This window comes from Falco punctatus (assembly GCF_963210335.1).
Source record: "Falco punctatus genome assembly, chromosome: 2".
NCBI lineage: Eukaryota > Metazoa > Chordata > Aves > Falconiformes > Falconidae > Falco > Falco punctatus.
In genome coordinates, this window is record NC_137581.1 from 9,686,578 (window position 1) to 9,711,244 (window position 24,667).

General features: G+C 43.0%; 1 protein-coding gene and 1 long non-coding RNA gene across 2 annotated transcripts; one reads left to right on the forward strand and one right to left on the reverse strand.

The window, feature by feature from the left end:
* Positions 1-1,151: 1,151 nt before the first annotated feature.
* Positions 1,152-6,432, forward strand: LOC308059183. Its single transcript, XR_013926159.1, has 2 exons — positions 1,152-2,898; positions 2,929-6,432. It is a non-coding gene; the product is annotated as an uncharacterized lncRNA (long non-coding RNA).
* On the reverse strand, positions 5,675-23,748 carry CTSC (cathepsin C). Its single transcript, XM_080376156.1, has 7 exons — positions 23,508-23,748; positions 22,279-22,424; positions 13,261-13,427; positions 12,693-12,836; positions 11,040-11,155; positions 7,566-7,697; positions 5,675-6,806 (listed from the first exon to the last, which is right to left on the reverse strand). The coding sequence occupies exons 1-7, from the start codon at positions 23,671-23,673 to the stop codon at positions 6,304-6,306; spliced, it is 1,374 nt and encodes a 457-aa protein (XP_080232282.1). The 5' UTR covers positions 23,674-23,748; the 3' UTR covers positions 5,675-6,303.
* Positions 23,749-24,667: the final 919 nt, after the last annotated feature.

Sequence of the window (24,667 nt, forward strand, 5' to 3'; positions counted from 1 at the left end):
AATTTTTTCCTATCTTACACGCAGATCATCACGGTTGGAATTGCTGGACATTTAAGAATGCATAATGTTTTCCAAACTTCTGAAATCCTCCTAGGGCAAAGACAGCACTTCTAATATCTTTGGTGCTCATGACGGTACTTAAAATTTATAACCTGTCATATCGCTAAAGTAATATCAGCCTTTCTACACAGCTCTTAAAAATATTCTCTACTTAATGAGGTAAGTCAAAGGTCCTGTGGATCATTTCAAGTATAAACATCATATGTATCTTAAAGTGCAAATAGCAAAATGTGCCTGGAGAAGAGCTGAACTCTCAGCCTAGTGAGATGTTACCATGAGAAAGACAGAAATTTAGCTTGTGCTTCTCATGCTGAATAGCATCTGCTGGATCAAGTCAGCTGATCGAAATGAAGCAATTAGGAGTAATTGGCAGAAGTACATGTCAGTGTATTTCCTTTTACAGATGTAGAAAAATTCTGCATTTGCACACACCTGTTTCTCTATAGCCTGTACAGAAAGGCTTCAACTTCTCCTCCTGCCCCACCTGTCATGCAGAGGGAACTGATAAAAAGTGATGCTCTGTCAACATACTGCCCCTGACCACCTCTGAATGTTACAGGTTAATAACTTCCCAGCTGCCATTAAATGCTTCTTGTTTTTCTGGAAACTTAAACACACACACCCGCACACATGCTCACGCACTGCTTCAACCCACAGCACATCCAGAAGCCATAGCAACCAGCAGAGAAACCTCAGCTTGCTTGAGCTGCACTCCCTGACACCTTTTCCTCATCACACAGATACCCTGGCTCTCAGACAAGCAGGGTGCAAGGCTTTGCACTTAAAACTCACTGTTCAGAAAGGGTAGCCAAATACGTTTTATTATTTCATACTGTAGTCAAAGCGTCCACCTTTTCTTTGGTTATCGCGTGCTGCCCATATCATTCAGGGTATGGAAAGGAGCTGTCGAGTTTCTCAAACACACTTGGGCTCTCCCTCGAAGTTTCAAACCCAGGGTTCAAATTGAGACCAACTTATTTTTAAAGGAAGCTAGATACATCTACACGCATAACACACTGCAGTGCGGGAAACCAGTTAGCCATGAATCGGCCTGGGTACAGGCGTTAGCACCCACAGGCTTTCTGACTTCATTTTACGCTTCAAGTGCCACTTCGCAGCCAGTGGAAGCGGTGCAAATGAGGGCATGAATAGGGCTGCGCTGTGAGACGCGCAGTGGGGACAGTCACCTCCGCACAGTGGTTCAGGCCACCTGTGACCCGACCCCCCCCCAACCATCCGTGCCCCATCCCTGCAGCACCCGCAGCTCCCACAAAGGCATGGGCAGACCTGGGCACAGACCCCCTCCACCACCTCTCATCACCTGCTGCTGCACCGCATCCCTGAGAGGCTCCAGGTGTTATGCCGTGCTCTTCATCACATCTCTACATTTGCTACATGACTTCAGGACAAAGTGAGACAGTCCCAGCTCTACCAGGCAGCTCTATCCCTGCTGATCATCTAAAGCAGAGTTAAGTAAATCCTGTCCATTGAGATGAAAGTGAAATCAGTTATAGATTTGATGTGGTAAAGGGAACTTTTAACACATACCAGAAATTGCTTTTCTGCAGAATTATTGGGGAGGGGGAAAAACTGCCATGATATTTACAAGGGGAAGGGAAGAATGAGAAAGTGAAAACTGAAAATCTTGGTAAAAGATGTTCTTTTGTCTACCAAAACCACTGGAAAATGCTTCTTTAGTCCATCATCTTTTTTTTCCTCTAAAATATTTAAAAAAAAAAATAAAAAATCAGCATTTGTCCCTTTTTAAATACAAAATTTGAGAAAAAGTGCTTTTCAAAATTCTCCATTTAACATCCCTGTACGTGTTCCATTAACAACATCTACAACCTTGTTTTAATCACACCTTGAAAGTCACGTAGTTGAAAAAAACCACATCATATTTTGGGAGGTCATAGGAAGTCTGATGTTAGCAGAACCTTTTAAAGCAGTCCAATGGTCTTAGCTCCCCTTTACAAACTAGTTCTTAGCCTCCAGCAATGGAGAGGAAAACACTGGATGAAGCGTAGGTCATCTAAAAAACCACAAACCTACCAGCTATCTAAGTATAATGTTCTTCTGGGTTTGCTATTTTAAGCTCCATTGGTGCACACCATAATTTTTGCTGTCTTCCCAAGTCCCCTGGACCAATACAATTCTAAAATTACTCAGTCCCAATTTCAGCAGTTTGGAAATCGAGGAAAAAGTCTCTGCTGTTGCTTTTTATGTAGTTTGCGCTGCAAAGTTATTCAGACAGCTGTGGAAATTAGAAGTCAGCTTGTTGTTTCGAGTTCTCAGATCGCAAAGCAAGAATAATTCATGATGATCCGGCCACGTCTCCTTCAGAAACCAATTGCAGGATTCCCTGAGCAATTCCTGTGCCAGGGGAAGTGCTCAGACTGGAAAATTGCCCAGCTCCAATGACGGAGATTCCACCGCGGCCCTTGATAGATTTTAAGGATTTGTTATGCTCACTGTTAAAACAGCTATAGCTTATTTGACCTGTGTATGTATCAATTTTCAAAACACTGAACTTGTAATATCTGTTTGCTGGGCTGATGATCAGCTCTGTTTCCCCTGTAAGTATTTATCAGCCATGACATTAACTATTAACCTTCCCTGATAAGTTAAATAGATCGGGCCCTATCTGTTCCCTGCAAGGCATATTTGCCAAACCTGCAATTATTCTCCTGAGCGACAGATTATTTCCCATTTTAAGCTACTTCAGATAACACATGTATAGGTAAAGCCATATAAACGAAATATAGCCTCTTAAGAACAGGGAATTGCAGAGTCACCTCTCTCCATTTTGTCTGTTTTGTGGGCAGTAGTTTATTTCCAGTCTTCTCTACGCCTTACAGCCAAGCTTAGCCCCATTCCTCAACTTTGGAGGAGCTGGAAGGAAACCAGGAGGTGAAGCTGTGTCACAGCCTAAGCCATGACAAAGTGGAACAGTACTTCCTCGCTCCTAAGGTTTACCAGCTCTTGCAGTTGCATCCCTTTTGGCCATTGGTAATCATAGAAACATTGAGGTTGGAAAAGACCTTTAAGATCATCAAGTCCAACCATTGACCCAGGACTGCCAAGCCCACCACTAAACCGTGTCCCTAAGCACCACACCTACAAGTTTTTTAAACACTTCCAGGGATGGCGATTCCACCACCTCCCTGGGCAGCCTGTTCCAGTGCTGGACCACCTTTTCAGTGAAAAAATTTTTCCTAATATCCACTCTAAACCTCGCCTGGCATAATTTGAGGCTGTTTCCTCTTGTCCTATCGCTTGCTACCTGCAGAGAAGAGACCGACCCCCACCTGCCTACAGCCCCTTCCAGGCAGCTGTAGAGAGCGATAGGGTCCCTCCTGGGTCTCCTCCTCTCCAGATTAAACCACCCCAGTTCCCTCAGCCACTCCTCATCAGACTTGTGCTCCAGAGCCTTCACCAGCATAAAACGCTCTGGCTGGTCTTCAGCCTGTGGCTTTTGAATATACTGTCTGTACTTGGCCCACAGTCCCAAATAAACTTTAATAAACAAACTTGCTTTCTCAAGTACCTTATATTGGCCACATACTAGCTGTCAGGCTGGCTGACATTTCTCTGTGCAGCTCTGAAATACAGGAAACAGGGGCATTCACGTACAGCAGGCAGCCAGAGGCAAACAGACACGTCTGATGACAGCCGATGGGGGCAGCGATGGTGACAAACTGCTCTGAGAACTCTCCCCTCCTCACGTTAGCAGCAGCCACACACAAGCAGTGACAGATAGACAGGCATGGGAATTTCTAGGATAATAACACACCATCTTATTCAAAACACATGCAGCTAACACGATACAAGGCAGTGAATAGCTAGTATTTTTATAGTCAGAGAGCCACAAGTGTCAGCAGCAGTTTGATGATAGAGTTGATTTCCTAATGGCTGAAAGTAAAAATATTAATACCGAGCTTTTATATTGTTATTCTCAAGCTAATCTCAAGTGCTACAATTGTTAAAGAAATCCAAGAACGTAACACATCCATACAAAGCCATAACTTCAGGAAAATACCTGCTTGTTAAGAACTGACAGTTCCAAATACACGGGATACTCAAAACACATTGTATCTGCGTAGTGAAAACAGGTACTCGCAGGTGGCAGGACAAGCCTGCAGACCACCTACTACACAAAGACCATCTTCTGCACCTCATGTTTATACTGGTGCCAACATGGCTGCTTACGTAAGAGAAGCTGTCACCCCAGCCAGGTCAAGCTGCATAGCTGCAAGATCAGCACAGCAGCAAGCTTGCTGCTGGCATTGCACTGCAGCCAGCCTAACTCTTGTCTTCCAAAATGAAAGCACGGGTAACAATTTCTTCCATACTTCATAGTTCCACACATTTTTCAGCTTTAGTTTTATTACTATAAATCAAATCAATTTCTGGAAAAAGGGTAGTGGGTGACCTACTGAACATTGTTTATCAGCATGTGATCTGTCATGCCTTTATTATGCCCACTAACACAGCAGACAAACCACACACACTGTCAGGGGAAAGCAGTATTGCCTCTCCCACACCTACATTTTCCACTCGGGAAAACACTGTTGGGAGAGAAGGAGGAAGACTGGGAGAAGCACAGGAGAAAAGGTGTGCACTCGCTTGCATATTTTAGGTGAAGAGGTGTGTGGAACAATTGAACATCTTCATGATGTACTGCAGCTGCTGCCAAGGGGTTAAGTCCTCATGGGACTCTCAGTTTTAGCAGTAACATCAAATAATCCAAGCGGGAAGGAACAAGTGCCCTACTTTCCCTGCCCCCTCCCTAATTTCCTCAGCTAAAACAAGCCAATGCAGAATACAAGTAATTCCAGAGGTCCTTGATGAAATTCTGGCAAAACACAAGTTCTAAATTTCCAAATACAGCTTGGTATTTTTTGGCAGAGGGTTCAAAAACAGAAGTGACACTACCTTTCTCCTATCCCTCAGTTTGAACAAACCAGAATCAGGCAATTCTTGTGAAACTCCGCTACTGAAGTAAAAGGGAGTTCTCCTTTCTAATTTAAATGGAATATTTTGCTTACAACCATTCCATTTTTCTGTATTTTATAAGTTTCCCTACACCCTAAAAAAACCCACCCCAAAACCTAAGATTGTATTTTGTATGTAAAAATAATAACTACTGTGGTCGTGTATTATTTTAACAGAATATTACCAAAGAAGTCCTCTTCTACCCATGAAATTGGGACTCACCTCTAAGCCACTCCTATTTATCCACAATGAAGAGCAGAGACCAGTGCTGCATTACAGTTTCATCGGGAAAGAAATGGTTAATTCCAAGTGCTGCTGCCCCCCCCTTCCCCAACTCTGGTTTTCTACCTTGCATATTTGAAAGGAATAGGGCAACAGATTAACAGAGAGGACTTAACAGGATTACAGGGGAATTAGCCAATTTACTCAATGAAATGTCCCATATCCTGGACTCCCGGACAACCTTGCTTGATGCTGCTGTGAGAATCTTGATGTCAGCTGGATGATTCCTAGCTCCTCTCCCTTCTCATACTCCTTCCCCATCTGTCTGGATCTTGACAGGAACTTCAAAACTTAAGACAGGCCACTGAAGGAACCAACTACTTCTGCAAGTACAAACTCCTACAAAAGCTTGTAATGTTTATTGAACTCCGCTATGATCAATTGCAAAGCACAGCAATAAAATCCAGAACTGGAACATTTAGTTACAGCTTGAAATGTAGAATTGATTTTTATTGTCATAAGGGTTTGACATGCAGTTTTTGCAGGACACTTCAAGCTTTAAAATTTCCTTTTAATCAGTGTAATTGCCCATTCCCTCCCCAATTTATGTTCTAAATTGCAGCGACTTCCTGCTTTCTGAGAAGTAAGGCACTACAGTGTCCTTTCAGAGTAGTTACAGATTATCATTAACAGATGCTTCCCTCTGAGATATGAAGTTCAAGACTGTCAACGGAAGAAAATGTAACTGGCGACTGAAGATGTATATCCAGTGGTGAATAACTATCACCACTATTACCAAAACCACCACAACATTCTAGGTGGTTTACTGCCAAATTAGAGAGGAAGCCTTCAGTGCACAAAGCAGAGCTAACTACATTCATCCTCTCACCTAGGGAAACTGTTAGCTCTATTCTTGAAAATTTCATTAAAACTCCCCTGTTCAAGCTGGGGGACAGATTTTAACTGCAGTTTCTAACAATATGTTCTGATGGCTGGGGACAAGGCACTGGATGAAGACCTCCACATTTATAATTTTGGAATAGGAGTTGCAGCCACTGCAATGCTTTCAATCGCACATTCATCAGTGCCACGGCGGATTCTGAAGTAACCATCTTCTCCCCACGAGGTGCCCCAGCTGTTCTTCACAATCCAGAACTTCTCACCACTTTCTGGTTCTGTACCATAGCCCACCAGCAATACAGCATGATTGGTCAATTCAAAAGGATTTAAGTCATCCTGCAGCCCAGTGTGATGGTAGATCCCCTCTTTATAAAGCATGAAATCACTATAAACCTCAAAGGCAACAGCCATTGGCCCATGCAGAACAAGCTCAAGCTTCATCAGGGCTTCATTGCAGCCTCCATAGAAACCACCAACATAGTGGTACTCAGAAGTGTAGTAGTGGTAACAGCTGCGCTTGAAGGTGCATGGAGAATCTTGGGCTGTGTAAGGGAAGCAGTCCTCTTCCACCACACCAAAGTCCTGGACATACTTTCCAGCAATGAGGTATGGGAAGCCACCATCGCAGCCTAAACAAAACCAAAAAAAACTCAACAAAAAAGAAAAGATATCTCTGCTTATTCCCTTGAAGAATTATTTAAGGTGAGAGACTCTTCAACTCAATTTTTTTTTTTAAGAATACTTTTAGGTACAGTATCGAACAGAAACTACATTGACCAGCTAACCCTAGTATTCCAGTTAGCTATAGCTAGTTTTGAAACACAAGACAAAATTCACATCAGTGGGAGCTGTACTAGTAACACTAAAATGCATGGACCACCTTCTCATCCAATTGCTCCTGACACTCCCTTTTACATCCAGTAGCGAGACCTGCCCTAACACGGGTACTGTTCTTTAGAAAGCTTTAGTCTTTGCTTTTGCTCATCTACCCCTCTCAGTATGCTCCTTCTCCCTCTGAATATGGTTTTGGGAAGATATTTTAGTTCCACTTTTCTAGGTATGCATTGCAATTTAGCTGTATTTTTAGCCCTGCTCCTTGGACACCCCCCATCTCCTAGGCAGACCTACCTAAAATCCAATAGCATCCTGAGCATGAGGCTACCTGCTCCTGGTTCAATCCCACCCCTATAGGAAGCTGGGCTGACAACTCTGGAATATTTTCTGCCATCTTTCAAAAAACAGAAGTACAATAAACTGTAGCTTGCCAGATACTTTATGAAAAAAACTGAACTGTGGGTGATGGGGAAGGCATGGAATTTTTTAATATATGGTCTTCTTCTGCAGCATTACTGTTACCAAGTTATCTTCGTATATACCAGTGTACTTACCCTGAGAATACTGGCTGCAAGACACAATCTGTTGGGGACTAAAGATTGGTTTCTGAGTGTTGTTTGTGAGGATACGTATTCTTGCTTCCAGCATGCCCATGGAGGAAAACGCGTAACAGCTGCCACACGAGCCTCAAGAGTAGAAAAAAGAACCATGAAAAGGAGTCAGTAGCATAAACAAGGCAAGTCACCTGCATTCAGGTACAACTACTGTTAGAGCCCACTGAAAACAGTGAAAGCCTACCTGACAGTGATCAGAAATTGAACACCGATAGAGCAAAAGAATTTAAATATACATTTAGCTTTTAAACACACAATTCAAATAACAGTTCTAATAACTTCTGAAGGAACAATGAGCTTATTCAAGAATAAGAAATATATTACTCTTCAGTGTTTTCAATAGGATCATTTAAGAGCTATGCTGTTCCTACAGAATGCCCCTACAGGAATCACATTAGCAGGGCTGAGAAGGCTCATGACCTACTGCCTCAGACCATAACCCTTTATGGAGCATGTATGCTAAGGGCGCATAGACATATTTTAAGTGAACATTGACAATATTGTTCCAGGTTATTTCAAACTACCAATGAACTTAACTCTGTAATTTCCAGTTGAAAAAAATATTCCACTTCTAGAGCTACCCCTAAAATAACTGACTTCTGAGACACTAGCGGTATAAATAGCAGGTTTCATACAGTGGATTCATCCCAGCTCGCTTTACTTCCCAAGGGCATGTAATTGTAATCTGGCTTTTCAGAGGCACCTTAATTTCCCTTCTATTTCCTGGCAGAGTTAAGTCTCCTTACTTCTGCATCAAAATTTAGTGTTGCTTCTAGCTTTAGGCCCCTTCACTCCCTAGGAGCTTCCTGTAACACTTAAAAACTTTTGGAAGTAAAATGACAAGCATCACAGGAAAGGACAATTACTTGGATGAGGTCCTATTTTATCTACTGATTGTCACCAAGGTGCCCAATTTCCTTTTGTTTCCTGACAGTAGGAAACTCAAATTTTGCAGAGCTATGAAAATGAGGGAGGCTTGAGGAACAAAACAAAATATTTCCTCCTGAACTGTGTAGGTGTATAAAAGCAGAGCTATTACAAAGGCAAGTGAAATTGCACCTTCACTCAGTTAGATGTAACCCTGAAGAGAAGGAGCAAAATCAGCCTGAACATGAACACTCTTTGCCCAGCAGGGCAAACTGAAGCAGTGAAAGGTGCCTCCCACTCACTGTAGTCACAGCACCCAAGATGGGCCATGCTGAAGAACACTTTGTTACATTTTGTGTGACAAAGTGTAAAAAAACCCCCACAATTAATGCAACCGTTTCGGTCTGAAGTCCGTTGGGGGTTTTGATAGATTTCTTTCCTGCTACCACAGTAGTATTTGTGAGGCCCATAGCATGACAACATTGTAGCAGCAGAGAGCCAACACAGCTGCAATAGTTATGAGACTTCCCACAAATTCTCTTCCAGAGTCAGTTAGAGCTTCAGCCACACCAGATCCCACTCACTACCACAAAGGGCTGTTGTATTATGAGTAAGGAGGAGATGCAGCACATGTAGCAAAAAACTAGCAGACCAAGCTTTTCACCTATTTTGACCTGCAGAAAAAGCTTGCAGAATGTAGTCAGCAAGAAATTGGAACTACACACTTAAAGCTAACAAAATCCATAGGTTCCCCTCTTCTACCCTCTGTAAAGTCAACAACAAACAATGACAGGGCTGTCTTCAAAGACTACACATCTCTTGGTTCAAAGATGCAGTTACTGCCCTATAAACAACCCAAGAGCTCAACCTTTACTTTCTTGACTACAGGAAATGCTAGCAGGGATGCCAATATGCTGGCAGTAAATATTACAATCCAAGTTGCATGAAGCCTGCCATGTCTCAAGGTATTCTACAGAGTATACACATTTCCCTTTTAATTCTTGTCCCCTTCAGATGCTGTATTTTTTTCTCCTTGGGTAAAGGACAGTGACTCCACAAGCATGCAAGATCTCAGAAGCCACGACCTTGCAGTTCATACAATTCTCTCTGTATGTGCCAGACAATTTGCATCTTACTGCTTGCAGCCTTTTCCCCAATGGCATTTTCTAATTAGTCATCTAATAATCTTAATGATATACAACTAAGACTTTCTAATCATTTTAATGAAGCATTGATATCCAGTGCCTTAGAAAATCATACAAATTAAGTCTTGCTTATGATAGCTTGTATGTCAGCATTATTTTGCATGAGGCCATCTTTTGAAGAGTTTTTTTTTTTTTTTTGGTGGGATTTTTTTGTCTTTTTCTAAAGCCTGAAAGCTACAATTCTAATTTAATGGAGCAGAATGCATATTTCAGACATTTAACATACTCACCATGGATTCTCAGATGACAGGAAAAGTGTAGGCAGTTTTGTTATTGGAAGCAATAGATTAGTTATCCTTTAGAGAAACTCTGAAGCAACACAATGGAGAAAGGAAATTTGGGACCAAGTGTTCAACAGTTTGGAAGATAAAAGAGCCCTCTGGATGTTCACACCAGGAGAAAGTACAGGACTTATACCTACACAGGTCCATATCATTTCCTGTAACCACCTTTCAGTGATGCCACACGTCAGCTTGTGAGCTAGAACTTCCACAAGCTTTCCTATGCTTCCTCTGCTACCAGGAGTCCAGCTGGTAGCATCTGACAGAACTAAGCCATAAATGAGGGACCAGTGATTTAAATCATCCACTCCCCACCATGCTAGTGTTATGTTCCCTTCCCCTCAAAGTTGCAGCCAGACAGCTACCAGTAGGTGCAAGTTTGTTTGAAAACAGTGGAGCAGGGAAGGGACATACTAACCAACTCCACTCCTGACCTCCAGTATGTAACTATCTAATTGAGGTGTCTCACGCCAGTGTCATAAAAGCATTTCTTGTAGAATAAAAAAGAGGGTACTATTCTGGTATATGTAAACAAAGGAAAAAAATAGGTTTACAAGTATTCTATATTTATCAGTGTCCATACTTTTCATAGCGACTGACACGTCCTCTTGCAACTAGCCATTTAAATAACTCCTGAAGTTATTGGGGTGATAATATTTGGAAGCAATATAAATTTTTCATGGGTTTATTCATTAAAGCCACATGGTAATTTGCCATCAGCAGAAATTAGGGAAAGAATTAAATGCACGTCAGTGCTGTCAGCATGCAGAAAACCATGACTAAGACTGGACAAAACCCGACAGCTGTCTTTATGCAGGGCACGGTGGTAATTTGCTTTCAATCCAGCAAGAGACATTGCTGTTTGGATATGCCAGTACCACCACCTATTTTTGCATTTTTGGCACTGTGTTGTCAGCCAGGACTCCACCCGATTTCCACAGGTTATTCATAGTGAAGGTGCAATCTGTCAACTGCAAGACACTTTGTTAACAGCAAATAACAACATACATCAAAGCAGCTCTACAGGATCTCATTCAGAGTTGTGATTTATTTTTTTTTACCTTGATTCCGAACAGGGCTGACATAATTGACACCATTCACATTTCTCCAGTCCCAGGAATCTGGCAAGCTTGAAACTTTTTTGAGTAACTCGGGTGTTAGAGGTGCAGGCTTTGGTCTAAAGAGGAGAAAATGCTTCTGAGTAGTTGCACTTATTTCACACTAAGTAATTTGAAATAGTCTCCACATAAACTAGATGGGTGTCAATCTCAAGAGATTAGTTTCAGCAGGATGCAAGACCTACTCGAATCCCTCCCTAAGGGAACTATATTATGAACTATCCGCAAGCTGGTAAGGTCAAATACCTTCAGACCAACCTGAAGTGCCAAGGTAACTCTCAGTGACTGTGGCAACACAGCTCTGCAACAGCTATTTGACACTTCTGCCATCACAGGGTATGTAGAATATCCGATTGCAGAGGCACCCCATCTTGGCAGCACACACTGACAGCAGCTACAGACTGCTTAACTGCAGACACAGCTTACATCAACACTCCAACAACTGCAGACCCACTTGCCCCGGAGACTTCCCTGGAGCAAGTTTTTACTGTGGAAGTAAACATTGAATGTTACTTGTCCTCGTCTACCACTTGCAGCCACATAGCGCTCGTATATCAGCAAACCAAGAGCTTCCTGCATTCAGCTTTCACTTAACCTGATGCTCGTCCCCTAAGTCATGCCATCAAGTGCCATTCACAAACACCAGACCCTGGAGTCTGTTCTGAAAGCATGACAGGGCCAAAAAAATACTGTCATGACACTGCATGGTGCAACAGAGCTTCCAAATTGGTTACTGTATTTAAGACCATCTACAAGTTGACTTCTGTCTGTAGGATGGCACCATGATAATCTGCATGATACTCCCATGCAAATCAGAAGTTTTGTTGTATAGTAGGACCTTCTACAAACATACAACTGCCACAGTTTGGAAAAGTGAGTAGCATTCCTACCCACAGCAGTATCAAGAGTGGAAAAAGCAAAAATACAAAGAAGGTAAAACAGCTGTGAAGAAGGGAATCTTCAGATCAAAGAACTCCAGTTATCAAATTACTGTAGGTGACCAGGCATCCATCCCCATTACCACTCTGCCATGTGATCTGTGAGACCCTGAAGGTACTCTCAGGGCTACTTTATGCCTTTTCACTGAGACACTCTACCCTTGGTAGAGGACATTGTTTGCAGGCATGGCAAGTTATCAAAGTAAGCAGGAAATTCCCAAAGAAAATCTTTATTATTCATGTTTAATAGCAGAATGCTGTTCACTACTTTTTATTGCAATTATAAACTAGCAGAACCAGTAAGATGGTCAAGCAGAAACTCCTGACTACAGCAAGCAGCTGATGTAGACAGGAAAAGTAACATGACAGCTGAGACTGTCCCGACTTCCTCCCTGCATGTATGAATTCAGCAGTGAGTTACTGAGCAAGATTAAAGGGTAGCTGACCCTATTTGCCTCAACTGCTTGAGACAACAGATGCTCAGAATCATCATTCAAATGAAGAAATATGTTGGCACTCCATGAAAGTGAGCTGGAAGGCCTTGATACTTAATTCAACATCTGAACTACAAGCCAAGACACAGCTAGGAAGAGCCAGGAAAACAAAAGCAGATTCTTTGCAGCAGTGGGGTTTATGGCAAAACAAAAGGCCTTAGTACCTTGGAGCTCTGGAATAGAGACCCCCAGCTCTTCTAGTTAGTTCTTCCAGGGCAAAGTGCTCATACTCCTTGTATCTTGTTGCTCTCCAGGACTTCTGGTGAGTATTGATAGCATTCACAAAGTCAAAGTTGTGCACATAAAGTCTGCAAACAAAAGCAACCAAATAAAACAGTAAGAAAAGACTGGGACTGAACACTAAAGGTGTTCTCTAAACTGAATATGGAAAAGACTAACTCTGGAAATGTCTTCTGGCAAGTACTGATAAAGAAACGTGCAATTACTGGATCAAGGCAAGGTTTCTGAAATTTCAGATAGACTAACTGTAAGAATATACTCATCTTCTTTAGACATGCCATTTTTGTAACTGGACTTCACCAGAGACTGAAGAAGAAACCGTGATGTGACAGGCAGCGTCCTGTTTTCGTGCATTCAGGTTTATTTCCAACATTATGAATGGCATTAGCTTTGCCCTCAGTAACAAAATTTGTCCATATGGTTTTAGATGAAGCCTGAAGAACAGTTACCAAATGTTTTAGTCCAGTAAAATGTCACTTATCTGTTGCTTACCTTCCCCCGGGCTTCTGGAGAGGTAGCTCCTTTATGTGAACATCTGAGGGAGATGAAGAAATCTTGTGTCCACTGAAGCAAGCCCAATTGTGGCCAAGTACATCATGCACCCATCCTGGTAGAGTCTCATTACAGTAGCTGGTTACATTCTGGCCTTCCTTTTTGTACTGTAATGTACAGAGATTACACTTGCGTTGAGTACATGTATTTGTTAGCATAGCTGTAGTCCCCACCCATCCAGCTGCTGCTTGCTTATGTTTCAGGGAAGTGGCCAACATACACTCTAGAGGTTAAGCAAATGGAAGAAACTGATCAAGACAAACAGGTTGTGACTTGCACTTTTACAAAGTATGCATTAGTATCAGTATCAACTAACAGGTGCTAATTGTTTGTGTTCAACAGTTACTTTCTAGATAAAATGTAGAAGACCTGTTACTTAGCCTTGTCTTCCAGACCCTATGGTTTCTTGCACCAAATTTGTGATTAGCCAAACCAGCCCTGGAGTGCTACAAAAGTTTGAGAAACTAAGACTCATACCAGCACGAAAAGTAAACACAAGGGGGATAGCACCTCCTTGTGTTCCTCTTCCAGTAACTTCTCATTGAGAATTGCGCTATGGCATTTCTGTTTTATAAATCAGAACAAAAGATGAAACTTCCTGCAGCTGCTTTAAGTTTGAGCTGTGGTGGAAGAACATCACAAAACAATTTCATGTGAACTATCAAAATAAAACAATAAGAAAGGATGATCCACCGAGAGTCACTCATTTGAAGCTGACAGTGAGGCGAGTGTTACTAAAGCCTGAAGTCCCAAGTCCTAATACTTCCTCATTCAGCCACACAGCTCTTCATTTATCACTGAAGTAATAAATTAATCTATTCAGTAAAATGTGTCTTTATACAACAGTTAGCACTAACACTTTGCCCAGCTGCAGAAATTTCCTGGATTTGCAATTCTTTGACATCAGAATGTCCTGGGGCAGAGGAAAGGATCTTTATTCATCTCAAGGTTAAAGTCTCTTTTGTCATAAGCTACAGAGGAGCCTGAAAACCCCACACAACAAAAGCTTTAACTTCTCTAATCACACAAATCACTTGGAATCAAAGTTTTCTAGTCCAATGGTATTAACTCCCACCCTGTTTGAGTTGTACATGTACAATGTAGAGAGATTTTGTAGCTATGTTTCAACAAAATGCTTGCTCAGCCTCTTCACTAAAGGTGGTGGCTTATAGTGATGGAAATGCCTCTAGATTGAAAATAAATAGACTGAGAGGTTTGTGACTGTCAAGGCTCTGTGAAGAACCAGAAGAACACATAGTGAAATTAAGTCTGTCATCCCAGGGATAAAATTAAAGGTTAATGCTCTGTTTCAGAACAATGGGTATTTGCTTTGTCCCCAGTTCAGAGGTTGCAGAGGCATTTTATCTAGATCCTTGCTTGTCTAGTAAGGCAAGCATATTTGCTGACTGAAGCAGGATGGGGGCACCAGAAGGCTGAGCTGTCACCTTGTTCTACTCACCCTATCTTACTGTTCAAGATTGTGCAATGTGGGAAATAACTACACTTGGCCAAACACCAAGGGCAACATCCAGAAATTACTTTTAAGAAATACTCTCTTCACAACAGGTTACTGACTTTATATTGGAAAGTTACTATGACAGCAGTTTAATTTACAGTGTCATGTAGAACCAAATAATACCTACTTGTCTTTTCTACCTAAAAGCTGCCACAGATTAAAACAAGACCAAGCACAACCATTCTTAAGTATAGACCTTCAGTCTGAATACTTGACTGTTACTCAAGGAACAGGCCTGCTTCCTGCAACAATCAGATACAGACCCTGCCTAGCATGGAGAGTTATATTGAATCAAAACAAGTGGAACAGACTTGGGACATCTTCACAGAAAAAAGGCACCGAGTTACCTGCTAACTAGCAAATTAAAACAACTTGCCTTTTATTTTTCCTCCTAGAAATCACTCTCCTTTTCCTGGAGATTAAATCTATTGCTTTTTTTAAGATTTAGCTGGATAATTAGCAGAATAGTATTTGTACTGTTTGTGCAACTTCAAGGGAAGTGAATTTAGCAAGTTTCTTATGCTGTTTTTTCAGTTCAAACATATTAGCAAAACCAGGAAGGTGAGGGGACAGTTACTGGTGATGCTCAAGATAAACAAGAGACAAAAGCCCGTTTCAAACAGTCTGTGCAGAAGCTAAAAATTAAGCTATTCAAGTCCTCTGTAGCTATGTTTTTGTAGACTAGCAGACTGTAAGCTACTACTAAACTGGCTTTAAAAAGTAGACATGAAGATTTCAAAACCATGGCCCGTCAACGACACCTGGATAAAGGGAATTTGAAGTCCAAAAGCCATAATCAGCTAGTAAATTAAAATATACCCATAAGGTCCCAATTTTATTTCTCCACCCCCCTGACTTTTGAGAGCCACTGATATAGAGAAGTGGCACAGAAACCTTTACAAACCCCAATACTTACAATTAATTTCTACAAGCTAGGTAACTTCCCACTGGGCCACATGTTAGAGGAACCAAAACGTCATCAGTGCCATGACAATGACACCCACCGCTTACTACCAGAAGGTACACAGTTAAAGATATGCTTCATTGTGAAACCCAAGTGCTGCATTTCTTATCGCTACCAGAGAAGGGCTCTGACAGACTAGACCTAGCAAGTCTAACTGCACTGGTTTTAGAGGACCTATCATGAGTATGTCTGCCTGACTAACAGTCATACAGGAGCATGGTACCATTGCACTGAACAACCACTGACTGGTGGATGTGAATTACAACACAGGATTCAACTGAAGCCACCAGCACAGTACCCAGCACATCTGCAGAACTCATCATAAAACAGCATCTTGTCTTCTTCATGGAAGACAACAGCCACACAGCTGTGACCACCCGTAAGCACTGGACAAGCAGTGCACACATTTCTTCTGCAAGCTTAAAAATGAAAACCATCTTGTTAAGTTAATAAAAGACCACTGCAGCCATGTCACATGATAGTTTTAGTCAATGCTCACATCTGCAACATTAACTAAACTCCATCCAGTGGTCTGACCAATCTGGAACAACTCCTGTAGAAAGGCACCCAAACTATATTCACAATTCAAATTCTGAGTTTTGAAAACTTTAAGCTTCAATTTAATTTCAAATGCATATTTTTCTCAAGTCTGACAACTCATGTGACTCTGCCTCATGCCAGAATTTAGCCAAGCAGCTCCAACATTAACCTTAAAAGGCTTCATGTACCTAAACTGAAAAGCTTGCTATTGTGTACCTGACCCTAGGTAAGCTTTTTGGTACAGTATACTTTTAGTAACATCTTTACTGTGTTGGTCATCACAACATAATCTAATTGCATGTTCAATTCTAGTCCAAATAAAGTATAATTGTTTAAAGCTTTCTTTAAATTTTTTGATCTCCATAAGCAGAAAACAGGAAAGGATGGAGGCCTTATTGGACACAGCATTTAACAGGGATTCAGTAGTGCTACACACACAGGCTGCCATCCCATTTTCTTTTTACATCTTTTGTTCTCAATTTAAGCAATGCTCAGGCAGTAAGCCAACTCAAGTTTCAGGAGGCAGGACTACCCTATACATTAAGACTTACCACTCATTTGTCATCAAATCTACAAGTGTGCTGAAGCATTTGTAATATGCAAATCACCTTCTTAATTGAAAGAGGATAGCAGACACCCTACTGTACAAAAATACAGAAGGTATCAGAATAAATGGCTTCATCTTGCTACCCAAACGCAAGCAAATATAAACTACAGATGCATTTTCTTCCCTCTAGGGAACATTCTGCAATTCAGAGATTTATGCTTTCAGTTCTACACTTTAGGGAAGCAGCAGTCGTGCATTACCAGTTAGAGTAAGCCCAACTAAAATAAAAGTTATCCTTCAATTGATTTGCAGGATGATTAAATAGCATCAGCAACTAACACCTCTGCTTATTTTAGCAACATGTAATAAAATGCATTCAGATGCAGTTTTTTTAATATTCTGAAATTTAAACATTAACAGCCAGTCTAGACAAGTGATTGTAATTTCAGAACAGCAGTCCTTGGTTTTAACCAAATTTGGGGGGGTGGGGGGAGTAAAAGGAAAAAAAACAAAAACAAAAAAAGTAAGACATATGACAAAGATGTCACCAAGTCAGTCTGGAAGAGATTAGTAATTTAGTGGAATATTCTATAATCAATTTCTTTCTTTTTGCTGAAGTAGTGCTAATGTTTAAATGTGAGAAAATGCCAGACTTTTGATTTTTGCTAGAGGGCATCTCAAAAGTCAGAAGTAGTACCATTTAGCTTAAGGGACAAACTGAGAATATTACAAGTCTGTCTCCCTTCAAAGTGGTAGCCTTCATGTTAAATAAATACTACAAAGATATCAATTGAAACAAATCAGCCTCAACTTTCCTTTCAGCCTCACTCTAGCTTTTTATGTTATGCTGTTCCTATTTCTTTTGCCCTTGGGGGGAAAAAAATAATCTTTAAAGCCTTATAACAATTCTGTAGGACTGTGCAAGATATATCATCCAGCAGAAGCACATGCTCAAGCTTCTGCCAAGAGTCAGTATACCAACTTCACATCCAAGTTCAGTATAGGGATGTTTCAGCAGCACACATTAAATAAGAAACAAGAGCATTCCCATAAAACAAACAAGTTATTTTGTGCTGCAAACAAACACCTGGCAGAGTAACTACAGCTTGCGAGAAGCAAAATGCAAGAATGCAGTAGGATGCTGCATTTAACTTGACAAGCCTTGAGGGACAAGTACAACAATAGTTAGAAATAAAACAGTTAAAGCTTTTTACTTAAGCTATTAAAGCAAACTGAGAAAAAAATACATCAATATGCTCACCCAATCCACTCCTTTTGTGTGGGAAGTCATTTCCCTGCAGCCCCCAGCTGAAAGAACAAATAACTTATAAAGGCAGTGAGGCCCTATGAAATTTTTAGTAGGTGTCTATTTAGTAAGCCACAGGAACAAAAGGCTATTAAAAACTCACTGAAACATGTATCATCATCAAACAGGCTGTGTCTCTATCCACACAGCGCAGTAGCTCTGATAAAGCCACCGTTTAGACAAGCCCATAGCATTCTTGTTAGTAATTAATAGTTGCATTCTTCAACATTAAGCAAAAATACGCTAGAAGTTCAATTAGCACCAGTTGCACTTCTGTGCTTGAAACACGTGAAGTCCTGCATTGGCTTAAATACTGCTCGCTGTTAGTTTTGCCTAGCAACTCCATCCTCCGTTGGATGGCAGAATATAAGGAAGGCATTAAAGCATCACTGTAGGTAAATCAGGATGCTTTATCTGCCCTGTCACCATGATGGTGTTTTAGCCACATAATTTAACTTTAGTGCAACATAAACAGAACTTGAAATTTATGAGGAGCCTTTAAGTAATGAATACTTCCCTGACAAGCCCAAACCCATAGCCACAGAAGATGTGTAAAGCTTTCTGCATTATGGCTGTTCCACCACCACAAACTGCTCTATGAACCCAAGAGTCATTTCATAATCAAGCAGGATGTCCAGAATACTGTTGACACTGGAAGACTATTTCAGAGTGAAACTAAGTAATTTTACTAAGTAGTAAAACCAATAGCAAATTACTTCATATTAAACATACTAGTTCTATACCTTCTTGCTGTAAACAAGAGACTGCCAGGAAAGATAATTCTTCTTTTCTACAAATTCCAAAGGGGCTTTGTCTAAGACTTTCCACAGTCTCAACAGCAATCAAGGCCAAGCAATCTAAGTGATTGCTTTCATGCTTTCCTCTTGCAGCATTTCCAGGGAAGAAGCCCTCACCAGTTAGCATTCTAGTTTACCCTATTTTACACAAAGGGCTTCTAGATTATGACCAACACGAAGCCAATTTAGCCTGCTATGTTTACATTACTTTCAGGTAAAAATCTGCTCAGTGCATGCTTTAGAGAACACATTACTTGTCCCCTAGAAGCTTTATAGCAGAAGATGATGGAATAGATCCTAGCTAGCTGCATTTGATAGAAGAAACCACATTTTTTTAGTTTATACCAGGGCTTGGTATTTTGTATGTCTATTTGTATGTCTACTTACTGGATTAAAAGTAAACAGATATGCATACCTAAATACGTCACAAGGTCAAGCAGTTCATAAGAAACCACTTCTCCCCCAAGTCCCCACTAGGACTAGTAAAGTAAGTTTTGCAGAAAGACAGTATTGCAAGTCATGGCCTAACAAAGTCAGCTAGTTGTCTGCAGCAAAAGCCACATTTCCCAAGTAAGGTGGTGTTTCCTCATACTTATTGGCCATTATACTTGCATCTTGGTGATCTGTTCTTTCCTTTACAGCAGTAAAATTATAGAGAGTAACTGAATTGAGCTCTAATCCTCTCTAATATTTAAGGAAAGAAGCCTTTAATTTAAGCATGTCTCACTGATGGATTGCCTACTACTGAACAATGACCCAAACAAGCCTGCTATTTCTTAATACGAAAAACAACTTGAAAACTAACAATTAATCCATTTGCCTACAAAGGGCTAAGAGATATTCATGACCGTGAAGTGCAAGCTACTGTGCACTGCTACTGCTCAGGTGTATATTCAACTTGTTTTGAACAGTAAGATGGATCAGATTACCTCCAGAAGCTCCTTCCAGCCTAAGTTATTCTGTAACACAGTATTGGTATACTGTTTAAGAGTACTATTGCAAATCCATGCATTTACATTTTCACACGTACAGAGGAATACACAAGACCAGCACTTAGTCACTTGACTTAGTGCTCATCTTCCCAGGATATATTTCACAAGGCATAGATAGCAGCAATAGAGCCTTCAGTGACCCTCAATTGTCTTCAAGTTGGTGCCCAACAGATCCATTTACATTCCAGAACAGGCCACTCACTGTTACTATCCCTCACATTCTAAAATTAGTTTAAGTTAGTTTTTTTTAGTCCCCTCCACTGTCCTCAGAGAGGCAGCAATTCCTGCCACTTTTGAAGCAGGCCCTCCCACTGTAGGGAAGCCTGCAGAGGTGTCCCTGCCTGAGAAGTTTCAGAGTAATTCTGCCCAGTTAGAGTACCCTTCAGCATCTGTAGCTTTTGCTGTATCACCTGCCAAACCTATAAGGACTGTACATCACAGCAATTTAGTGTCACTACCCTATACAGATGAGAGGATGTCAATCAGTTATTTCTCTCACACTTTGCTTTTGCTCAAGTATAAGACCCTGTCTTACACAATAGCATTCTTATTTTTAAAATGTACTATAGTAAGAGTGCTAGTTTTGGGAGATAGATAATTTCATTTAGAGTAGCTCTTAAAGTGCCAGGTTTTGGATTGGTGATGAAAACAGTTTTGATAACACAAGAACGTTTTCATTATTGCTGAGCAGTGCTTACACAGCATCAAGGCCTCCTCTGCTCCTCAGAGTGCCCTGCCAGTGAGTACATTGGGGCTGCACAAAAAACCTGTGAGAGGAGACAGCTGACCCCAACCAACCAAAGGGATATTCCATACCATAAAACATCTTACTCAGCAATAAAAGCTGGGGAAAGAAGAAAAGAACATTCAGAATTACAGTATCTGCCTTCCTAAGCAACAGTTGTGTGTTACAAAGCCCTGCTTTCCTGGAAATTGCTTCACACCTGCCTGTTGGTGGCAAGTAGCGAACAAATTTCTTATTTTGCTTTGCCTATTAACACACCTTTACTCAAGCCTTGAGTTTTCACACTTCTCTACCCTTCCTATTCTCTCCCCCGCCCCACTTTGGGGGGAAGTGAGAGTGGCCACATGGTGCTTAGTTGCCTGCTGGGGTTAACCCAGTTAACAACAAAGAGCATGTAAACAACTTCACCATTAGTCTTGTAAAACAACCTACACAACCCCTTCTCTTAAGTTAAGTGAGCTCAAATCAGCATGGAGGAAGCTGCATTTAAATTGGAGCCTCATATACCATTTCTATTCAGTAATGATTACAGGTGTCCCGGAAGAGTGGATCACTCTTTTTGTAAACAGCTGAAAACACCGACTTGAAAATAGCTGCTGTGAAATAAACCATCTACCTCGGCTCCCAGAAAGACAACTTAAAGCAGAAGTCACTTCTTCACCCTCCTTCCTACCAGTCAAGGTTCAGAGATTTTTATGCTTGGCCAAGGCCTGGGTATTTCCTATCAGCTCATCTGAAGCTAGACACAAGATCACGCTTCCTGAAACAACCAAGAAATGTATTCACTGCTCCTGCCTAGGGCTGCACTGACCAACTGGGCAGTCTTACTGCACAAAAACATCTGTCTCCCAGGTAGCAAAGTCATCCTGCAGATATTGCCCCAAACCACCCTTCAGATTCATAATGCCAGTCATCAGGACAGCAGCAGAGCACTCCTTAGCAAGTGGGTTTTCTCCTGTCTACCCCCTGCCTACCAGCACTGTTTTTCAGCTTCATCTAAAGTCATTAGCAGGGGACTGGAAACAACAGTATTATTCCAAAAGAAAAACTCTAGGCAGCAGAAATATTGTCTGGATTATTAAAGTTGTATTCTGGAATGAAATTTAAAGATCCTAGAAATCCTCCAGCAAGGAGAACAGATGGCCTTTCTAAAGTTTTTATGCATTTGAAAACATCTTTAAGGAAAGATAAAAGCAATGATGTTTGCCATTTCACTTGGGTCCATGATGTCAGGAAGAAAACTGGAAAAAAACCCAACTTCCAGACTACTGGGAGAGTTAGCTTCACAAAGGCCTTCAATTGCATTAAGCATGCCCAGAAGGGAAAGCAGCACCATCTGTAACAGATTTTTCAGATAATGCCCAGTGTGGAATATGAATACCTCTTCCCTCCCTTTGCTCCCTACTCAGCCACTGATCCAGGCAAACCTTAGAGCCAAAAATAACCAAGTGTCCCAACTGCCCCGCCACACCAGCCAGGGACTAAAGAAAAGCCAAACTATAGGCCATTTTAGAAACAGTCAGTGATACAGAACACACCAAGTTAACTCACCTTAAAAAATGCAAACCACTTGTAGTCATTTATCACAATTTCAAAGCCTTGATTGTAAATCAAGGTGAAGAAACCATAGTTGCCCAGACTATCCTGAGCCACATCTAACTTCTGAAGATCCACAAGCACCCTTCTTTCCACAGGCCCTACAAGAAATACAAACATTATTGCACAGAAGAGATAAAAATAAATCAATCGGTACAAAGACGGTTGTAACATTTATTTTATTCCAAAAGATGCTAAAATATACTTGTTGAAGAGCCTTCTGCAAAAAGGCACCAAGCAAGCACACTTCAGGGACATCACTTCGCTGTCAGTGGGTCTACATGGTTATTTTTCCACTGCTAGACAGTTATTTGCACATTCAATTAGCAGCAGCACCAAACAGCTGTTACTGGGAGACACCAGCTGATTTAAACATAACTTGCTATACAGCCACACAGGACTCAGACGCTGTGTCACTCAGGCACTGTGTCTGCAATGACAAATCTTCCCCTACAACACCTGGGATGAGGCATCTGCCACCCCACGCTCCAGCTCCCTTCACCTCTCCCGCTGGCCTCACCCCATCAAAAAGATGATTTAGAAAAATGGAAGCATCTACCTTTTTTTTTTTTTTTTTTTTTTTTTTAATACTGGCACGCAACCATTAACAACTCCCCACTACAACCACTCCTTCAAGGGGAGTAATACCAGCACTTCTCCTGAGGCGGTCAGGCCCCCTCAGCAGCCGGCAGCTCCAGGAGCAGGCCCGGGGCCCCCGGCCCGGCCGAGGGCGGGAAGGAGCCGGCGTGCTGAGGGGGAAGCGAACCGGCACAGGCCGGTGCTGCCCGTGAAGAGGCCTTGCTGAGACCAAACCGAAACAAAAGACAAAAAAAAAAAAACAAACAAAAATGAAGCGTGAGGGCAACAGCGCTGCCCGCAGAAGCCACTTAGCGCCAGACGAACGCGAACCGCTCGATTCCAATTAACCTTTTTCTGCCTTAAGCCCCGCAGGGACGCCCGCCACAGGGCCGGCCGCGGGGTGCGACCCGCGGGTGACGGGGGCCGCTACGGCCGAGGCAGACGCCCGCCGCCCGCTTACGGTTCTAGGGCCTCAGAGCACGGAGCAACCGCCCCACTCCCCCCCGCAACGCCCCACTGCTCCCTCAGGCTCCCAGGGGACCACCCCCCAGCGAGGCCGGGACGACCCCGGGGAACGGGAACGGGGCAGAGCCGCCGGGTCTCACCCCCCTGGGAACAGTTGCCGTGGCGGCCGCCGCTCCGCCAGACGCGGAGCTCCCAGGCGCCCAGCAGGCCGGCGAAGGAGCAGTTGGCCGGCGTGTCGGCCCGCAGCGCCGCGGGCAGCACCACCAGCAGCACCAGCGCCGCGGCCCGCAGCGCCCGCGCCGCCATGGAACCGCTCCCGCCGCCCGCCGCCGCCGCCGCTGAAATGGGCCCGCGCGCCGCGGCCTCCCCGCCCCGCCGCCTGCCCGCCCCCGGGCCCGGGCCCGCCCCGGGCCAGCCGCGCCGGGAGGGGCCGGGCCTCCGCGCCTGCCACAGCTGGGGCTCCTGGGCCGGGCTGCGGGTCGGGGGGGCCGGGGGGAGGGCGGTGGTTCGGCCGTGTGTGTGCCCCAGCTGCGGGGGGGGAGGGAGGGCGGTGTCCCCCCTGAGGGCCGCGACAAGGAGATGGGCTCTCACCCTGCGTGCAAAGATGGCCTCCTCCCCAGAGGGGGTCCTTCCCAAAGGGCGTCCTCTCCTGCAAAGGGCACACACCTCCCCGAAGGGCACCTCACTGCCGTCCCCGATAGGGCGTCCTTCTCACCGAGAGGCATCCCCCACCCCAACAGATGTCCTCCTCCCCAAAGGGCTCCTCTTCCCCAAAGCCCACCTACCCCCCAAAGGGTGTCCTTCCCTGCACAGAGCAGCTTGCTGCCCCCATCCCCTTCCCGGCCACCCACCGTCCCTGCACTGGGAGAAGTCCCCTGCGGAGAGGGACAGGCCAGTGAGGCTGGTCCCTGGTGTTACTTCAGGCGGGTGCCTTGCAGCCGCAGAGGATGCGGCCTCTTGTCCGCCATGGTTTTAGTGGCACAAAGTGACTCAGAGTTTCTGCAGCAGCCATGTGTCACAGCTGGGAAACCATGCGGTTACCTGTCCTGCACAGGGTGTAGTTGCTGAAAACCTATGCGCTCTTTGAGACCCTTTGTACACAGCAGCAGTCGGCAAAAAGTGCAGAAAATTCCACCAGAAGGTGGAAGCTTTAGTGACATGCAAAATCTTGCACATCCAACAAGGAGAGTGTTTGCAGGGGAGGGGTACTTGTTGCACTGGCTCTCCAAATTCAAAATGTGTATGCTTTCACATCCCCAAAGTTATATATGCAAGCAAGAAGGCTAAAAGACTTACTAAT